Source organism: Eurypyga helias, unplaced genomic scaffold (assembly GCF_000690775.1).
Source record: "Eurypyga helias isolate BGI_N326 unplaced genomic scaffold, ASM69077v1 scaffold7471, whole genome shotgun sequence".
In the NCBI taxonomy this organism is placed as follows: Eukaryota; Metazoa; Chordata; class Aves; order Eurypygiformes; family Eurypygidae; genus Eurypyga; species Eurypyga helias.
The window spans coordinates 63,289-77,109 of NW_010230117.1; the positions used below are offsets into that span (position 1 = coordinate 63,289).

Below are 13,821 nucleotides of genomic sequence, written 5' to 3' on the forward strand. Positions count from 1 at the left end.
CCCCCCCGAGTTATGTCAAAGCAAAGGGGATCTTATCTCTGGTTACTAAAGGTCATGAAGTTTAATCCAATATCTGAAAATCCTCAGACAAGAAATGATTGTACACTATGCATGAAATGAGAGGTCAGTGCACATCACCTCGTGGCACAAATAACTAGGTAAGAAATGACTGGACTGTCATACTATTGATAGGAAGCTTACCAAGATATGTAGCTATCTCCTCCAAGGGGAAGGTCATACAGCTCCACCTTGGTCCCAAATCTGGCAAGTGGTATGACAAAGTATGACCCCAGTACATGGGCAAAATGTGCCACCCAGGGATCAATGAGCATTTTCAGTTCTCTGTGTCTGAGTCCTGGTAGTCTCCGTCCCATGACCCAAATCCCACTGGGGCCCAGAGAGGAAGGTGAAAAGTAGTTAGAGGTACATCTGGCTAGGATGAGGGTCATAGCCCTGTGGGTGATTAAACTGCAGTTCTGGAACACGAGATTTTTTTGTAATCTTTATTTATCTTAATGTGTAACTGCAAGTGTAATGGGAAGGCTGGTGACAGTCCTGTTCTCCCCAAAGACCTTGAAGAATGGTGACAATGAGAGCGTATAAAGCTCTGCATCCTATGATTTTGAATGATTTCTATGTACTAACTGCAGTCTGAATGAGAAACAAATATTGGAGAAGGTTTGTCACTTGTTGAACACTTCTGCTCATAGGGTTTAGTTAGTAAGAAAGGAGATGAAGTCAGCCAGGGCAGTGCTTTCTCCCCTTTTAAAGCTGTGAACCTCAGGCCTGCTTTTCTCACAGCTTTCACAGTTTTACTTTCCGTTTTTGTAAGTAAACGCCCTTCCTTCCCCACATATGTACCACAGCCATGACCAGACCCAGTATGGAGGCTGCCTGCTTTCATGCAGCTGACCACAACAAACCCAATTGAGGATGCTTGCAGCAGGTTCATCTCAGAGTAGGCTTTCCTCTGATTTCTGCTCGGTCTGTTGAAACTAACTGCAGGCCCGCCGCCCGCTGACCATGTGCGATGCTCTTGCAGGCCAATCTGCCCCTGCTGCAGCGGGAGCTGCTGCACTGTGCAAGGCTAGCCAAGCAGAACCCAGCCCAGTACCTCGCCCAGCACGAACAGCTGCTTCTGGATGCCAGCACCACCTCACCTGTTGACTCCTCAGAGCTGCTTCTCGATGTGAACGAAAACGGGAAGAGGCGAACTCCAGACAGGTGAGCCCCACCGCGCCTTTCACACGCCGCTTGGGAACGTCCCGTGGGTCGAACGTGCCGAGCTCCCCTAGCAAAGGGGTGGGTGGGTGCCTGGGGGAAACTGGGATGGTGTTCCCTGGGTGCAGGTCCTGCCGTTGTTACAGCTGTGCAATGCCATAATACCTTTATGTATGTGTGTATGCGTGTGTATCGGTAGGACAAGAGGAAATGGCCTCAAGTTGTGTCAGGAGAGGTTTAGATTAGATATTAGGAAAAACTTCTTCGCTGAAAGTGTGGTCAGGCACTGGAACAGGCTGCCCAGGGAAGTGGTGGAGTCACCATCCCTGGAGGTGTTCAAGGAGTGGCGCTTGAGGATGTGATCTAGTGGGTACGGTAGGATGGTTGGACTTGATCTTATGGGCCTTTTCCAACCTCAGTGATGATGTGATTCTGTGTGTGTGTGCCTCTGTGTGTGTGTATGACTCTGTATGTGTGTGTGTGTGTATATATATATTAAAAAAATAATATATATGTGCATGCATGGCCTCAGGCAGAATGAGGACACACTGTGGCCATATCTACCTAGAATAATATGAGCCAGTCGGTATCATACTAACTATTTGGTCCATAGTATTTCTGTGCAGCATAAAGTGATGAGCAGCAGATCACTCCAGCTCCACATGGAAGTGCTTTGTGTTTCAGGTCTTTTTGGATTAAATGGTAAATATAGGAAAAGTGACTAGGCACTCATACTGGGAGGTACAAGGCAAGCTCCAGAGTGCAGTCAGGGCTTTGACTCCTTCTGGTGTGCCGTTGTTCCATATTAATATATCCAATAGTCATAGGGATGTTTCTTCCAAATAGGAGAAATATTCACTGAAATTTGTTGGATCTTTTTTGTTGAGCTGAGAAGGAGTACATGCAGAAACAGGGCAAGCGAGTGCGCGTGTGCAGAGTACAGTAGCTTTAGGAATATGAAACAATTTTTTCTTATTTGAATAAAGTTCTTTGTTTGGTTTTACAAGAAAACGAATTTTGTTATTTATTTATAACTGTCGCTCTGTGATACTTAGAAATTGGGCTAGCGTATGAATGTTATCTTTGGGAGGCTCAAGTATTGGATTTGTCTTAGTTTTGTTTGCCATGGATTATATAGTATGGAAACCTTTTGTAACGCTTTTCTGTTAAATGCCACGACACAGTGCAAGAGTCCTAGTTATGTTTTAAATTAAAAAGGTGAAGATTTGCAAAGTCAAGAAGGCTAGCAAGTTTGTAGACAGATGACATTTTTGTGTAGGGACTGTCCATGATAGCACAAGGCCTGAAAGTTCCTGAGGCTGACAGGCAAAAATTCAACACCAGATAGTTGAGCATATTATGAAAGTGAGACATTAATGATACAGATGCAAGATTTTGAAAATGTCTGTGTAGTAAAACGTTAATCTACCCAGAGCCAGAAGTGAGCTGTAAAAAAATAAAGTAACATAGCCATTGGATACTTGGAAATGTGAAACTATTTTGCTTTAGATTGCGTTTCAGGGAAATCCATATGGACCATCACAAAAATAAAGATACCAGCAGGAAAGCCATTTTCTGTATACCCTCTTTTCACCAGTTTTTCCTGACTAAACCCAACTGAAATAGCCATCAGTATTAACACAAACCTGCTAACTGCATCCAAGAAAGATGATTAATTTTCAGACATTTTCCATGTAGTCTCTTACTCCGTGCAAAGAGATAACATTCTAAAGCTGAAATTTAGCTCCCTGGGGCAGTTCTGCTGCGTGTCCTCAGTCTTTGTAGTAGAGTGATGTATCAAAACGTCTGCTAAAAAGGCCTCTGAAAATCTTGTGCAACTTGTGAATAACTTAAATATCAGCATGCTGTGTTCCAGCATCAGTAGGACACACAGTGTTTTTCCTACAAATAGGTAGATGCACATTAAATTATCTCATAAGCCTGTGAGGTCTTGCTTGACAGAACATACAGAGGAGAAGAGGGATGTGCCTTCCTGACATCCCCCAGCTGACTTTTTTCCCGTTAACAGAGACCAGTATTATTCACCTCTCCCATAAGGCCACAAAAGGAAAAATGGGCAGTAAAATATTTCCTTGGCTTTTCTCCATTTGCATTCTGGGATACTCTTCCACTTTGAGACCCAGTTTGACAGTGTTGAATTTTGGTTATTTCATAATAAATACGGTCTAGCTTATGGTACCTTCTTATGGTACCTTCAGTGCTGGTTGTGTGGGAGGGGGTGAGTGGCACAGGTAAAGACCCATACAAGAAATTAGTAATGTGAAGACCCTGTCTTAGGCTTATAGCAAGAAGAACATAGGAGTAGCCCATAAGGGGACTCGCAGATCAGAAGAATATTGGATTTTGAAGTCAGACATCATCTTTTAATTAAAACTGAGGCCTAAACCTGCAGAGATTTAAAGTCTGGTTTATAGATTTTGTTCTCAGTGTTTCTTTCTAGTTAAAACAGATAGGTGCTCTTGAAACTTGGAAGTCTTTGCTTGGGAGCAAGTGTGCCTTCACCTTCGCAACTGAAGTCTCTCTTAGTCTCTATCCAGTTTAGGGAGTCTTCATTCCTCTCCAGGTAGTAATGCAGCTCTTGGGGTGAGGGTAGACAGTTTAACTTCCAGTGTTGTGGCTCAGACCCTGCGTTTGAATTCCCAGGGTCCTGGGAGGGGCTGTAGTGCGGCCTACATGCTCCGTGGTACTGAATCTATCAACCTGCCTGGACTGCCAATTGCGGCTTGAGAAACTGGGCTCCTTAGTTCTGGGGAAGGTGTTTCAGGAAAACTCATCCTTTCTTTTTTGACCCTGAGATTCTTTGCTGTCATGAAAGAGCTGGAAAGGCTGCCCAGCTCACCCATTAGAGTGGTGCCCTGAGCTTTAAATGTAAGTTGTTTTTTGCAGTATCAAACAACCCTGTCACTGGTTAGTCACACCTTCTTCTCCGTTGACTATGATTAAAGCTATACAGAAAAAAAATCCCTCATATGGTAGTTTTGGCTGAACCAAGTTCAGCAGAGTTGTCTTATGCACTCAATAACATTTGTGCTACAGATTTAGTAAAAAGAACAACATCCTGTTGGACAGACTGTTACATTTGGGAGTTTGCATAACTTTTAATTTGGATAATGCAAGTAAATCAACCACAAAAAACTGTCCTACGAGTCAGAGCATGCCTAGACTGAGTATTGAAACCAAATACTTGTCTGGCTTTATACTTATTACACTATTAATTATTTTAATTGTTTATAGAGAAGCAGGAAGAAACATCTGGAAATATATATACCTTTTGTTTAAATATCTAAGTAGTTCTCAAATATACTAATAAAAATAGAGGGGAAGGTATGAGGCATGATTTAAGAGAAAGGTTTGCTGTGACTCTGTTTCTAGAATGTGGGAAAAAAATTACTAAAAGGCAACATCTTTCCGGGGGAACTAGATGCAATTGAAATAATTTTGTTTGGAGATATGTCTCTCATTAAAGCACATTTTGTTACCTTGTTCACATCCCAAGGGGTATGATTATATGTATACACACACATATATACATACATACACATATGCGTGGTATGTAATGTGTATGTATACCATAAATAGACATGCACATATGATACATGCATGTATATATTAGAAATATATGTACACACATTTTTCCATATTTACATTTTTCTTTTGGTCACAGGTAGCTACATACCATTGATTCCAATGGAGGTAAAATACACTAAGGTGTTAGGCAAAGGAAGCGGAATGTGTGTGTTGCACATACGACATCCACCTCGTGGTTTTTTGTTAAAAAAAACCTGCATACAGTAATTTTTTTTGCGTATCATTTCAGAACCTTTTTTGCATATGCACTTTCCAATTCTGATTATTTATCTGCATATCCAAGTCTACTGTATGTGAGGTTTTATAGAGCAATCTGACAGCAGAGCTTCGTGTTTTACTGAATGTTTTCTTGGTGCATATGGTCTGACACGGATGAGCAGCCACGGTGAGATTTTGGAGTCTATTAAACTAGCTCATTAAAAAGATCAATCTGTTTCTGTAATAACACTGGGAACCATCAGTCACTGCAAGAGAGAAAAACTGACACCTGAGGAGACAACACATTTTGGTAATTTGTTCATGACATGTCATGAACAAAGTGTTCACTATATTTTGTTTACAACTTTTGGAGTTTACATTCTCCTGTAGTAAAGCAAAGGAACTTGGACCAATGTGAGTTTTTATTTTGGTGAATGAATGCTTAGTTATAAATAACATGACTTTAAATACATTAACCACAAAAGGCTTTTTTGCTAATTAGCTGTGCTTTGAGCTTGCTGGGAAGGGCTGTATGGCACATGAAAGTGTCATATAGTGACTCTACATTTATGACAGCTGACTACAAGGTGGATATAGCATACCAAAAAAGTCTGTTAGAATATCTCTAATTTTGAGTGAGAAGAAAACAAAGTGGCTATGATTGTTTTGGGACTGTGGAAAGTGCTGCTGTGCTTTCTGTACCCTTGGCACTGCTGACAAGGAATTCATGTTGGGCACACAGAACAACTGTGGTACTTCTGTTAGGTAAATCTTACTTGAAGAAGCTCCTCCACATCTCAACAAGGTGAGGGATGCTCACAGCTCTTACAGCTATGCTCCTTGTGAGCCATATGTAATTATGTGGAATTTAAAAAGTATTTTCTTAACATGAACCATTAGCACAGCAATATTAATCTTTGCGGTAACACAGTGTTACAAACACAATAGGTATTTTATTCCAGCAAAGCATTATCGCTTGTTTGGTCATCAAGACTGTATTGGTGGAAGTCCACTGTGAATCAAAGCATCCTGCAGAAACAGTAGATGAACAGCTTTGCCTCCTTGCAAGTTGACTTCAGTGTTCTTTGAAATTGGTGTAATACACCTGATCAGGTGAAACTAAATTTTCCACCCAAGGCAGTTTTGCATGGTCAGATTTCCTACCCAGGAAATTATCCATACATTTTAATAATTTAAAACTGAAATGATAACTTGTAGTCTGTTAAATGCATACAGACTAATGACCAGTATCTCTTCTGCTACCTTTAATCTGAGTAAATCATGGCTCCAAGTAAAATGACCTCTTGCATGTTTATAGCTGAAAGACACCATCTGTATTATATTGCCAATTTTCCAAATGACAGTGTCGATTTATGTGTACATCAAGGAAAATGTAACCGACAGGAGCAAGAAAAACAAAAGAAAATGTGTCAGTTAGGCTTTCTACACATTCAGTGTTATTTCCTCTTTACAGCTTGTTGTTTCTTTGCAAAATAAGATAGATGAGGTAAAAATCAGATGAAAATTGTAGTGGTTTTGGATTTGGAACTAGTGCTCAATGGGTCTGCCAATTACCGTGAAACAGGAGCGCTTCCTCAGGCACCTGGGAAAACTCTGCTCTCTCAAGGGGGTGAGATCTGGAAGCATGAGTAGGACAGAGATCAGAAGCAGAATAGTAGGTTGAGTTCAGGGTATCTGAATTATGTCGTTCTTCAGTACTTTGTGTATTTTATCACTATATTCAGTATATTCAGATATAATAAATTTGCTAGTGATTCCTGTTCTGATGAGACTTTGAAGGTTGTTACCTTTTTATAGAATTCTAAAATAGTTTGGGTTGGAAGGGACCTTTAAAGGTCATCTAGTCCAATCCCCCTGCAATGAGCAGAGACATCTTCAACTAGATCCGGTTGCTCAGACCCCCTAGCTGACGTTGAATGTTTCCAGGTAGATGGCATCTACCACCTTTCTGGGTAACCTGTGCCAGTGTTTCACCACACTCACTGTGAAGAATTTCTTCCTTTTATCTAATCTAAATCTGCCCTCTTTTCAATTTAAACCCCTTACCTCTTGTCCGTTCAGGTACTGCAAGATGCTATAAGGTCTCCCCGGAGCCTTCTCTTCTCCAGGCTGAACAAGTCCAGTTCATTCAGTCTTTCTTCCTAGTAGAGGTGCTCCTGCCCTCTGAGCATTTTTGTGGTCTCTGTACTTGCTCCAACAGGTCCATGTCCTCTTTATGTTGCGGCCCCACAGCTGGACGCAGCACTCCAGGTGGGGTCTCACCAGAGCAGAGCAGAGGGGCAGAATCCCCTCCCTCGACCTGCTGGCCACGCTTCTCTGGATACAGCCCAGGATACGGTTGGCTTTCTGGGCTGCCAGCGCACACTGCCGGCTCATGTCCAGCTTTTCATCCACCAGCACCCCCAAGTCCTTCTCCTCAGGCTCAATCCCTTCATCCACCACCCTGAACTGATACTAGGGATTGCCCCAATACATGTGCAGGACCTTGCACTTGGCCTTGTTGAATGTCATGAAGTTCACATGGGCCCACTTCTCAAAAATGTTCAGGTCCCTCTGGATGGCATTCCTTCTCTCAGGCATATCAGCCACACCACTCAGCTTGGTGTTATCGACAGACTTGCTGAGGGTGCACTCAATCCCACAATCTATATAATTGATGAAGATATTAAACAGTCTTGATACAGGCCCCTGATGGACACCACTTGTCGCTGATTTCCATCTGGACATGGAGCCATTGACCACTACCCTCTGGATGTGACCATCCAACCAATTCCTCATCCACTGAACAGTCCATCCATTAAATCCATCTCTCTCCAATTTAGAAAGAAGGGTGTTCTGGGGGACGATATCAAAGGCCTTACAGAAGTTGAGGTAGATGACATCTGTAGCTCTTCCCTTGTCCTCTGATGTACTCACTCCATCACAGAAGGCCACTAGTTTGGTCATGCAGGACTTCCCTTGGTGAAGCCATACAGGCTGTCTTGAATCACCTCCCTGTCCTCCATGTCCCTTAGCATAACCTCTAGGAGGATCCATTCCATTTGTGTACTTTATATGGTCAGAAACACAAAATGAGTTTATGTACAGTCTCATTCTGGTATTCTGCTAAGATGTTTAGCAGAAAATATAATACAGAATTGTAGAATTAAGATTTTAATGTCCAAAAAAGACCTGACAGCTGTTACCCAGCATAATACAAAAATAGGAATTTAATTTCAGTAAATGTGCTTTCAATGGTAATGTTAATAATTTTTGTGTTAGTTAAACTCAGGATTCTAGAAGAAAATGGGCATGCTGGTGTGTTGTCCAAGCTAATGCAGTGAATTCCAGTTAAGGTAATTAAGTACAGAGCATACCTAAAAAAAAACCAAAAAACAAACAGAAGTACCTATACAGTAAAGTGCAGATATGTACATTGGTATGAAAATACATGATTTTAACATCTAATTATAGTGCAGGAAATGAAAACTGGATTCCTTCTTGTCACAGTATTCTGGTTTGCCTTTCCAACACTGATTGATCAAAAAAAAGTCAGTGGAGTTAATTATCTACAGTTTCTAATTTTCCCCCATCTTAGTTAGAGATTATTCTAACTGTGACACTAAAGAACTTTGGCAAATGATTAGCTTGGCTTGTATATACAGGAAAGTCCATTTTCTGCTTGCATAGTATTTTTACAATTGAAAGACCTGAACTTTGAGTTTGAGTAGATACATGCAAAGAAAACACAGCAGCAACTAAATACAAAACTTGTCTTGGAGAGTTGTCAAAAACATCAATACCCATTGGGAGAAATTGCAAACAGTTCCATCGTTCCAGAAGTCATTAGAAATATTTGATGGTCCTTAGGTTTTCCTGATTAGGAGTTTTCCCAGCCATTCTGCATTTGCTTTGGAACACGGTACATAGAGCACTTTAACAAAGTATATCATTTATAACTCTGTCCAAAATTAGAACAGCTGTCCTGCTGTATTGGCAAAAGATTCTTCCCTCTTTGCCAAGCTAACGTATAATAAAATATATATACAAGTATAATAAAATGTATATACCTGCAGCTTCTCTGGCATTGGTGATTGGGGTGAGGTCCCTGGAAAATCTCGTTACTCCTCTGAAAACAGTGCGACCCATCTTTCAATTTCCTGCTGGTAATTGCAAGATCTTGCTTTGATCCTCTCTCCCAGTGGATATTGGCAAAGGTTTGGTTTCATCCTTCCTCTCATTGACATTAAAGGAGAACCCACTGAGGGACACCAAGTAATACACTGAGTGTTTCTCCACAGACAGTCCCTCAAGGTTGATTGTTTTGTGTGGGAGGATTTGTTGAAGGGCAGTTGGTTTTAACAGCAGGCAAACGAAAATTAGATCAGATTTACCTTCCTTTCAAAGTGTCAAAAAAATTATGTTATTACTAGGAAGATATATTATGCCATCCATAAATCATGGAGGAGCAAGTTCTTTTTTAAAAAGGCAGGAACGTATCAGCTGTTTGATAAAAGGTTTTGGAGGAGGGATGAAACCTCAACAGCTGGCAGTATTTATATCTAATAACCTTCCTGTTGAAAGCTAATATTTGGTAGGTTTTGTTTATTCCAGTGGTAAAAAACCCCTACTTCAGCGAAAAGAAGCTTCTCTGAAGGGGTTGTGAACCCGTTGAGGTAACTCTAGACTTTCTTTTTTATTTTAATGGAAAATGAGTTCAATGTGAGTTCTAGGATCTCAGGCAGAGGTGCAAAGTAGAGACTCCTTTGGAAATAGCTGATTTTCTATAACATAAAAACCTGCCCTTCTCCCTGAAAACGCTCTGAAGTCACCTGAGCATACAAACCTTGTCCAAGAGTAATGGAGTGGGAAATGTTGAATGTTATTGAGGACTTGAATCTAAGCACATCTTCCTGCAAAATTAATGACGGGCACAGGACCCTTGACTGAAATAGCCCAGATGGTATAAAAATCTCTGAAGGAAGCATTTTTCATCATCTGGAGTCATTCTTGCCCAAAGTCTGAGCGTGACACTGATCTTGATGGGAGCTCATCCTGGCATTATGTACAGCCGACCTGCCGCACACTGACACGCATTGCCTTAAGACTCTCTGCTATCCTCTTGGAAAAAAACCCCACATTTCTTTTAACTGCAAATTTCCCCATATCACCATATGCTATAACAGTGCTGAAAGGAGGAATTTCTCGGTCTCTTGCTTCATGTATCAGTTGGTTGTTTCAGGTCTGCAAGTACGTGTATATCCATCCCATCAGCCGGTGCTTTCAGTGAATGCTGCTCGTTCTCCAGCTCAGCTCTTTAAGCTGCTCCATCGGAAGGGTCACCCTGCTAGTATTTCTCAAGTTACAGGGGTAGTTAGAAAAGGTGAGAAAGTGTCCTCTGTATATTTTGAATAAGCAGCGTTATGAAATGTTCTGCGACGCCACACGCTTGGAGCAAAGTGAAAGAACAAGCTTTAGTTCCTGAAGCTGCACCTGTGGGTGGGGGTGCATGTTCCTGAGCAGCTCTGCTCGCCGAGTGAATTGAAGTTCCTTTGCTTTGTTTTTCAGAACCAAAGAAAATGGCTTTGACAGAGAGCCTTTGCACTCAGAGCATCCAAGCAAGCGGCCCTGCACTATTAGCCCAGGCCAGCGGTACAGTCCAAATAATGGCTTATCTTATCAGCCCAATGGTCTGCCTCATCCCACCCCACCTCCACCTCAGCATTATCGTTTGGATGATATGGCCATTGCCCACCACTACAGGGACTCATACAGACACCCCAACCACAGGGACCTCAGGGACAGAAACAGACCTATGGGTAAGGCATGTTGATTTCCTGCATCAGGGTTTTTTTTTTTAGGTTTCTCTTTTCTGTGTAATTATATTCTGTGCTTTGTACAGGGTTTGTTTGCTCATTAAATATGCCTGCCGTTCAGATGTAGAATTTATAGGTGTCCATCCAGCTGCTTCTAATGGCCTTATTTCAGAATTATATTTGTAAAAGTGGATGGAATTGTGTCTTTGCTGAACTCTACATCAAGAAAGTCAGAAGGAGGAGGAACCCGTTGCTATCACAGCTGCAGAGATGACATGGACACTCAGGTGTCTGGTAGGCAAGGATGGGTAGAACCTTTAATTTTTCTTTTAATGCCACATTGGCGATGGTAACACCACCAATGTAGCTTGATTTCAGCTTAGACTAGAGGAAAGCCTTTGGAGAAGTGATTCATGCATGACATCTCAAGAGCGCAGTGCAGCGTGGGGATGTCTGCAGAGGATGCAAACAGCAGAAGCACCAACCACACCCCGCGCAGCACGTTTTGGTTTAATGGGATGTCTGATGCTCTTGGATTTGCCTGGCTGGCTTCACATCTGCACTTACTATTCTGCCTTGTTTTAAACAAATCTTCAATAAAAGAGGAACGTTTACAAATATTCAGCATCTGTATAAAGGAGGCTAAACAAAGAGCAAGTGTTGGTTCCTCTTGAGTGTTGATAATAAATACTGGCTTGGTTGTATCATGTTGTCAGCTGCTCTGATATATGTGCTACATTTTAACCACATGTTGTTTAAACATCTGTGAAGGGATGAACCCTTAATGATGCTCTGTTGACATGGTAGTAATTACTGCATTTAGTGAAATAACACTGAGTTTATACTAATATTTTTTCAACTCTCTGAAGTACAGCTAGTATTTTATACACTTAAGTTTCTGAATAATTGTCTTGCTGACTTCTTCAAGTGGTGCAAATGAAAAATTATATATTGTATTGTGTGTGTTATATGTATTATTATTGTATGTAGTCAGAAAGAGTTATGTCCACTTTTGAGCGGTCATCTTGCAACCTACAGAACTTACAGAACTGAAGACATTGAATTGAGGAAAACAGTAGCACCTTGTGGGGGGAAAAGTGCTAAAGAGAACTTTGAGCACAGTTTTTAAGCATGCATTTATTTTTGTGGTGTCATTCCTGATAGTTAATGTATGATATATTTGTCTGATAGGCTCTTTTTTAATTCCCCCTTCCCCCCCCCGAGGACTCCCAACATTGTAAACATGATTTGCTCCTTTTTGGCAGGGTTGCATGGCACACGTCAAGAAGAAATGATTGATCACAGGCTAACAGACAGAGAATGGGCAGAAGAGTGGAAACACCTTGACCATGTAAGAGCTAAATGTACTCTTACGTGTAAATGTCTGAAGGGAGCCCTTCTAAGACAGGAATTTAAGCTTCTTGTTTTAAAACAACCCTGAATCCCTGGACAAGTTTTGAAAGCGTTGATCACTAAGACTACGGACTTGATGTTCCCCATTAGGTAGCTCCTATTAGGTGTAGCTGTTCAAATGCCTATTGCAGTATCCTAAGTATTACAGACTGACAAAATGGGATTGGACACTGCACTGTAAACCCTGGATGTGGAACACATGACCCTCACCCTTACTTAGTACTGGTTAATTGGAATTTTTTTCTTTGAATTTATTTGGTCTTATAACATTTGTTGGCATCAGTTCTGGAGCAGATCTCCTGGCCTCTGTTGTGCCGTGTGATACTAGTTGTGGGACTGCAGCCTATGTAGTCTTTTCCTCCTTGTCTTCTCCCGTTCCCCCAGAAATCCGTATTTGTACAGTGTGGGTCCACCAGTTAAGTAGGAAGGGATTGTCATTTTTAAAAGCAAAGCTAGAATTTTTCAGCTGTATTTGAAATAACAGGGAGAGACTTCTTCATTCTTAAAACCCAGGCACTCAACACATTAATATTTTCTTTATTTTCCTGTCAGTTTATTCATAAAATGTTATTTTTTCTTTCTCCGCTCCATCCACCACCACGAGTAGCTGCTAAACTGTATAATGGACATGGTGGAAAAAACTAGGCGATCTCTCACTGTACTACGGCGATGTCAAGAAGCAGACCGTGAGGAGCTTAATTACTGGATACGGCGGTACAGTGATGCGGAAGATTTAAAAAAAGGCGGTAACAGCAGCAGTAGTCATTCCAGACAGCAGAGTCCAGTGAATCCAGATCCAGTTACATTAGGTACAGTATCCTCATTAAAAATTATTTATTAATCCTGTTTCAGCTCAGCTAAGTGCTAGGTGAAGTTCATATTTATCCTTCTGTTTCTTCTTTTGGGACAGTGATGAAATACTCCCTTCTGCTGCCTCCTGAATTAACTATAACTCTTATGCCCTAATAGTCACATTTACATGTGAAATGGCTTGGTGGTTTGGGTGATACTTGGTAACTTGCTTTCCGTTCAGCAGAGTCCAGGATTAGGGGGGCGGAAGGATGGACTGTCACGTAGGGATGGCAGAGCAGTGAGATGTGCACTGACTCTCCGTCCCCTCCGACTTCCTCCCTTGGCCTGCTTGGTTAAGGGAATCTGTAGGTGTTTCTGGATTGTTGACACTGTGAAACCAAGGGCTTTCACCCTCTCAAATGACTTAATGTGGAAGTTGTCTTTTCTGAGGACGTGGAGGAAGATACAAAGATATTGGCACTCCTTAGCTGTATTTGGTTTCTGTATAAGAAAGAAAGAGCATCTGGGATGCCACAGCCATGTACATATAATCCTCCTAGGTCTGTGTGTGCCACTGCAGCTCACAGAGGTGTGTCTAAACTTGTTTGAGTACTGCTCAGTGCATAGTTACACAGAGACGCACAGTCAGAGCTTGGCTTAAGGAGCAGGCAGACCAACCAGTTGGACTTTGACCCCCTGCAGACCTTCACAGTCACACACTACCTCGCACAATTACTCCAAGATGACTTTGTTTTATTTTATTTTATTTTAT

The 13,821-nt window shown here is 41.5% G+C and overlaps 1 protein-coding gene across 1 annotated transcript in view; it reads left to right on the forward strand.

Moving 5' to 3' along the window:
• The window catches only part of LOC104516332 (protein CBFA2T1), a gene marked incomplete at its 3' end in the record, with an annotated part of 71,196 nt that extends 58,130 nt beyond the window's left edge, over positions 1-13,066 (forward strand). The window contains exons 5-8 of the mRNA XM_010160629.1: positions 1,043-1,224; positions 10,597-10,847; positions 12,110-12,195; positions 12,865-13,066. Coding sequence (XP_010158931.1) covers positions 1,043-1,224; positions 10,597-10,847; positions 12,110-12,195; positions 12,865-13,066 — 721 coding nt within the window. The remainder of the gene's footprint in view (positions 1-1,042; positions 1,225-10,596; positions 10,848-12,109; positions 12,196-12,864) is intronic.
• Between the last annotated feature and the right edge of the window lie 755 nt (positions 13,067-13,821).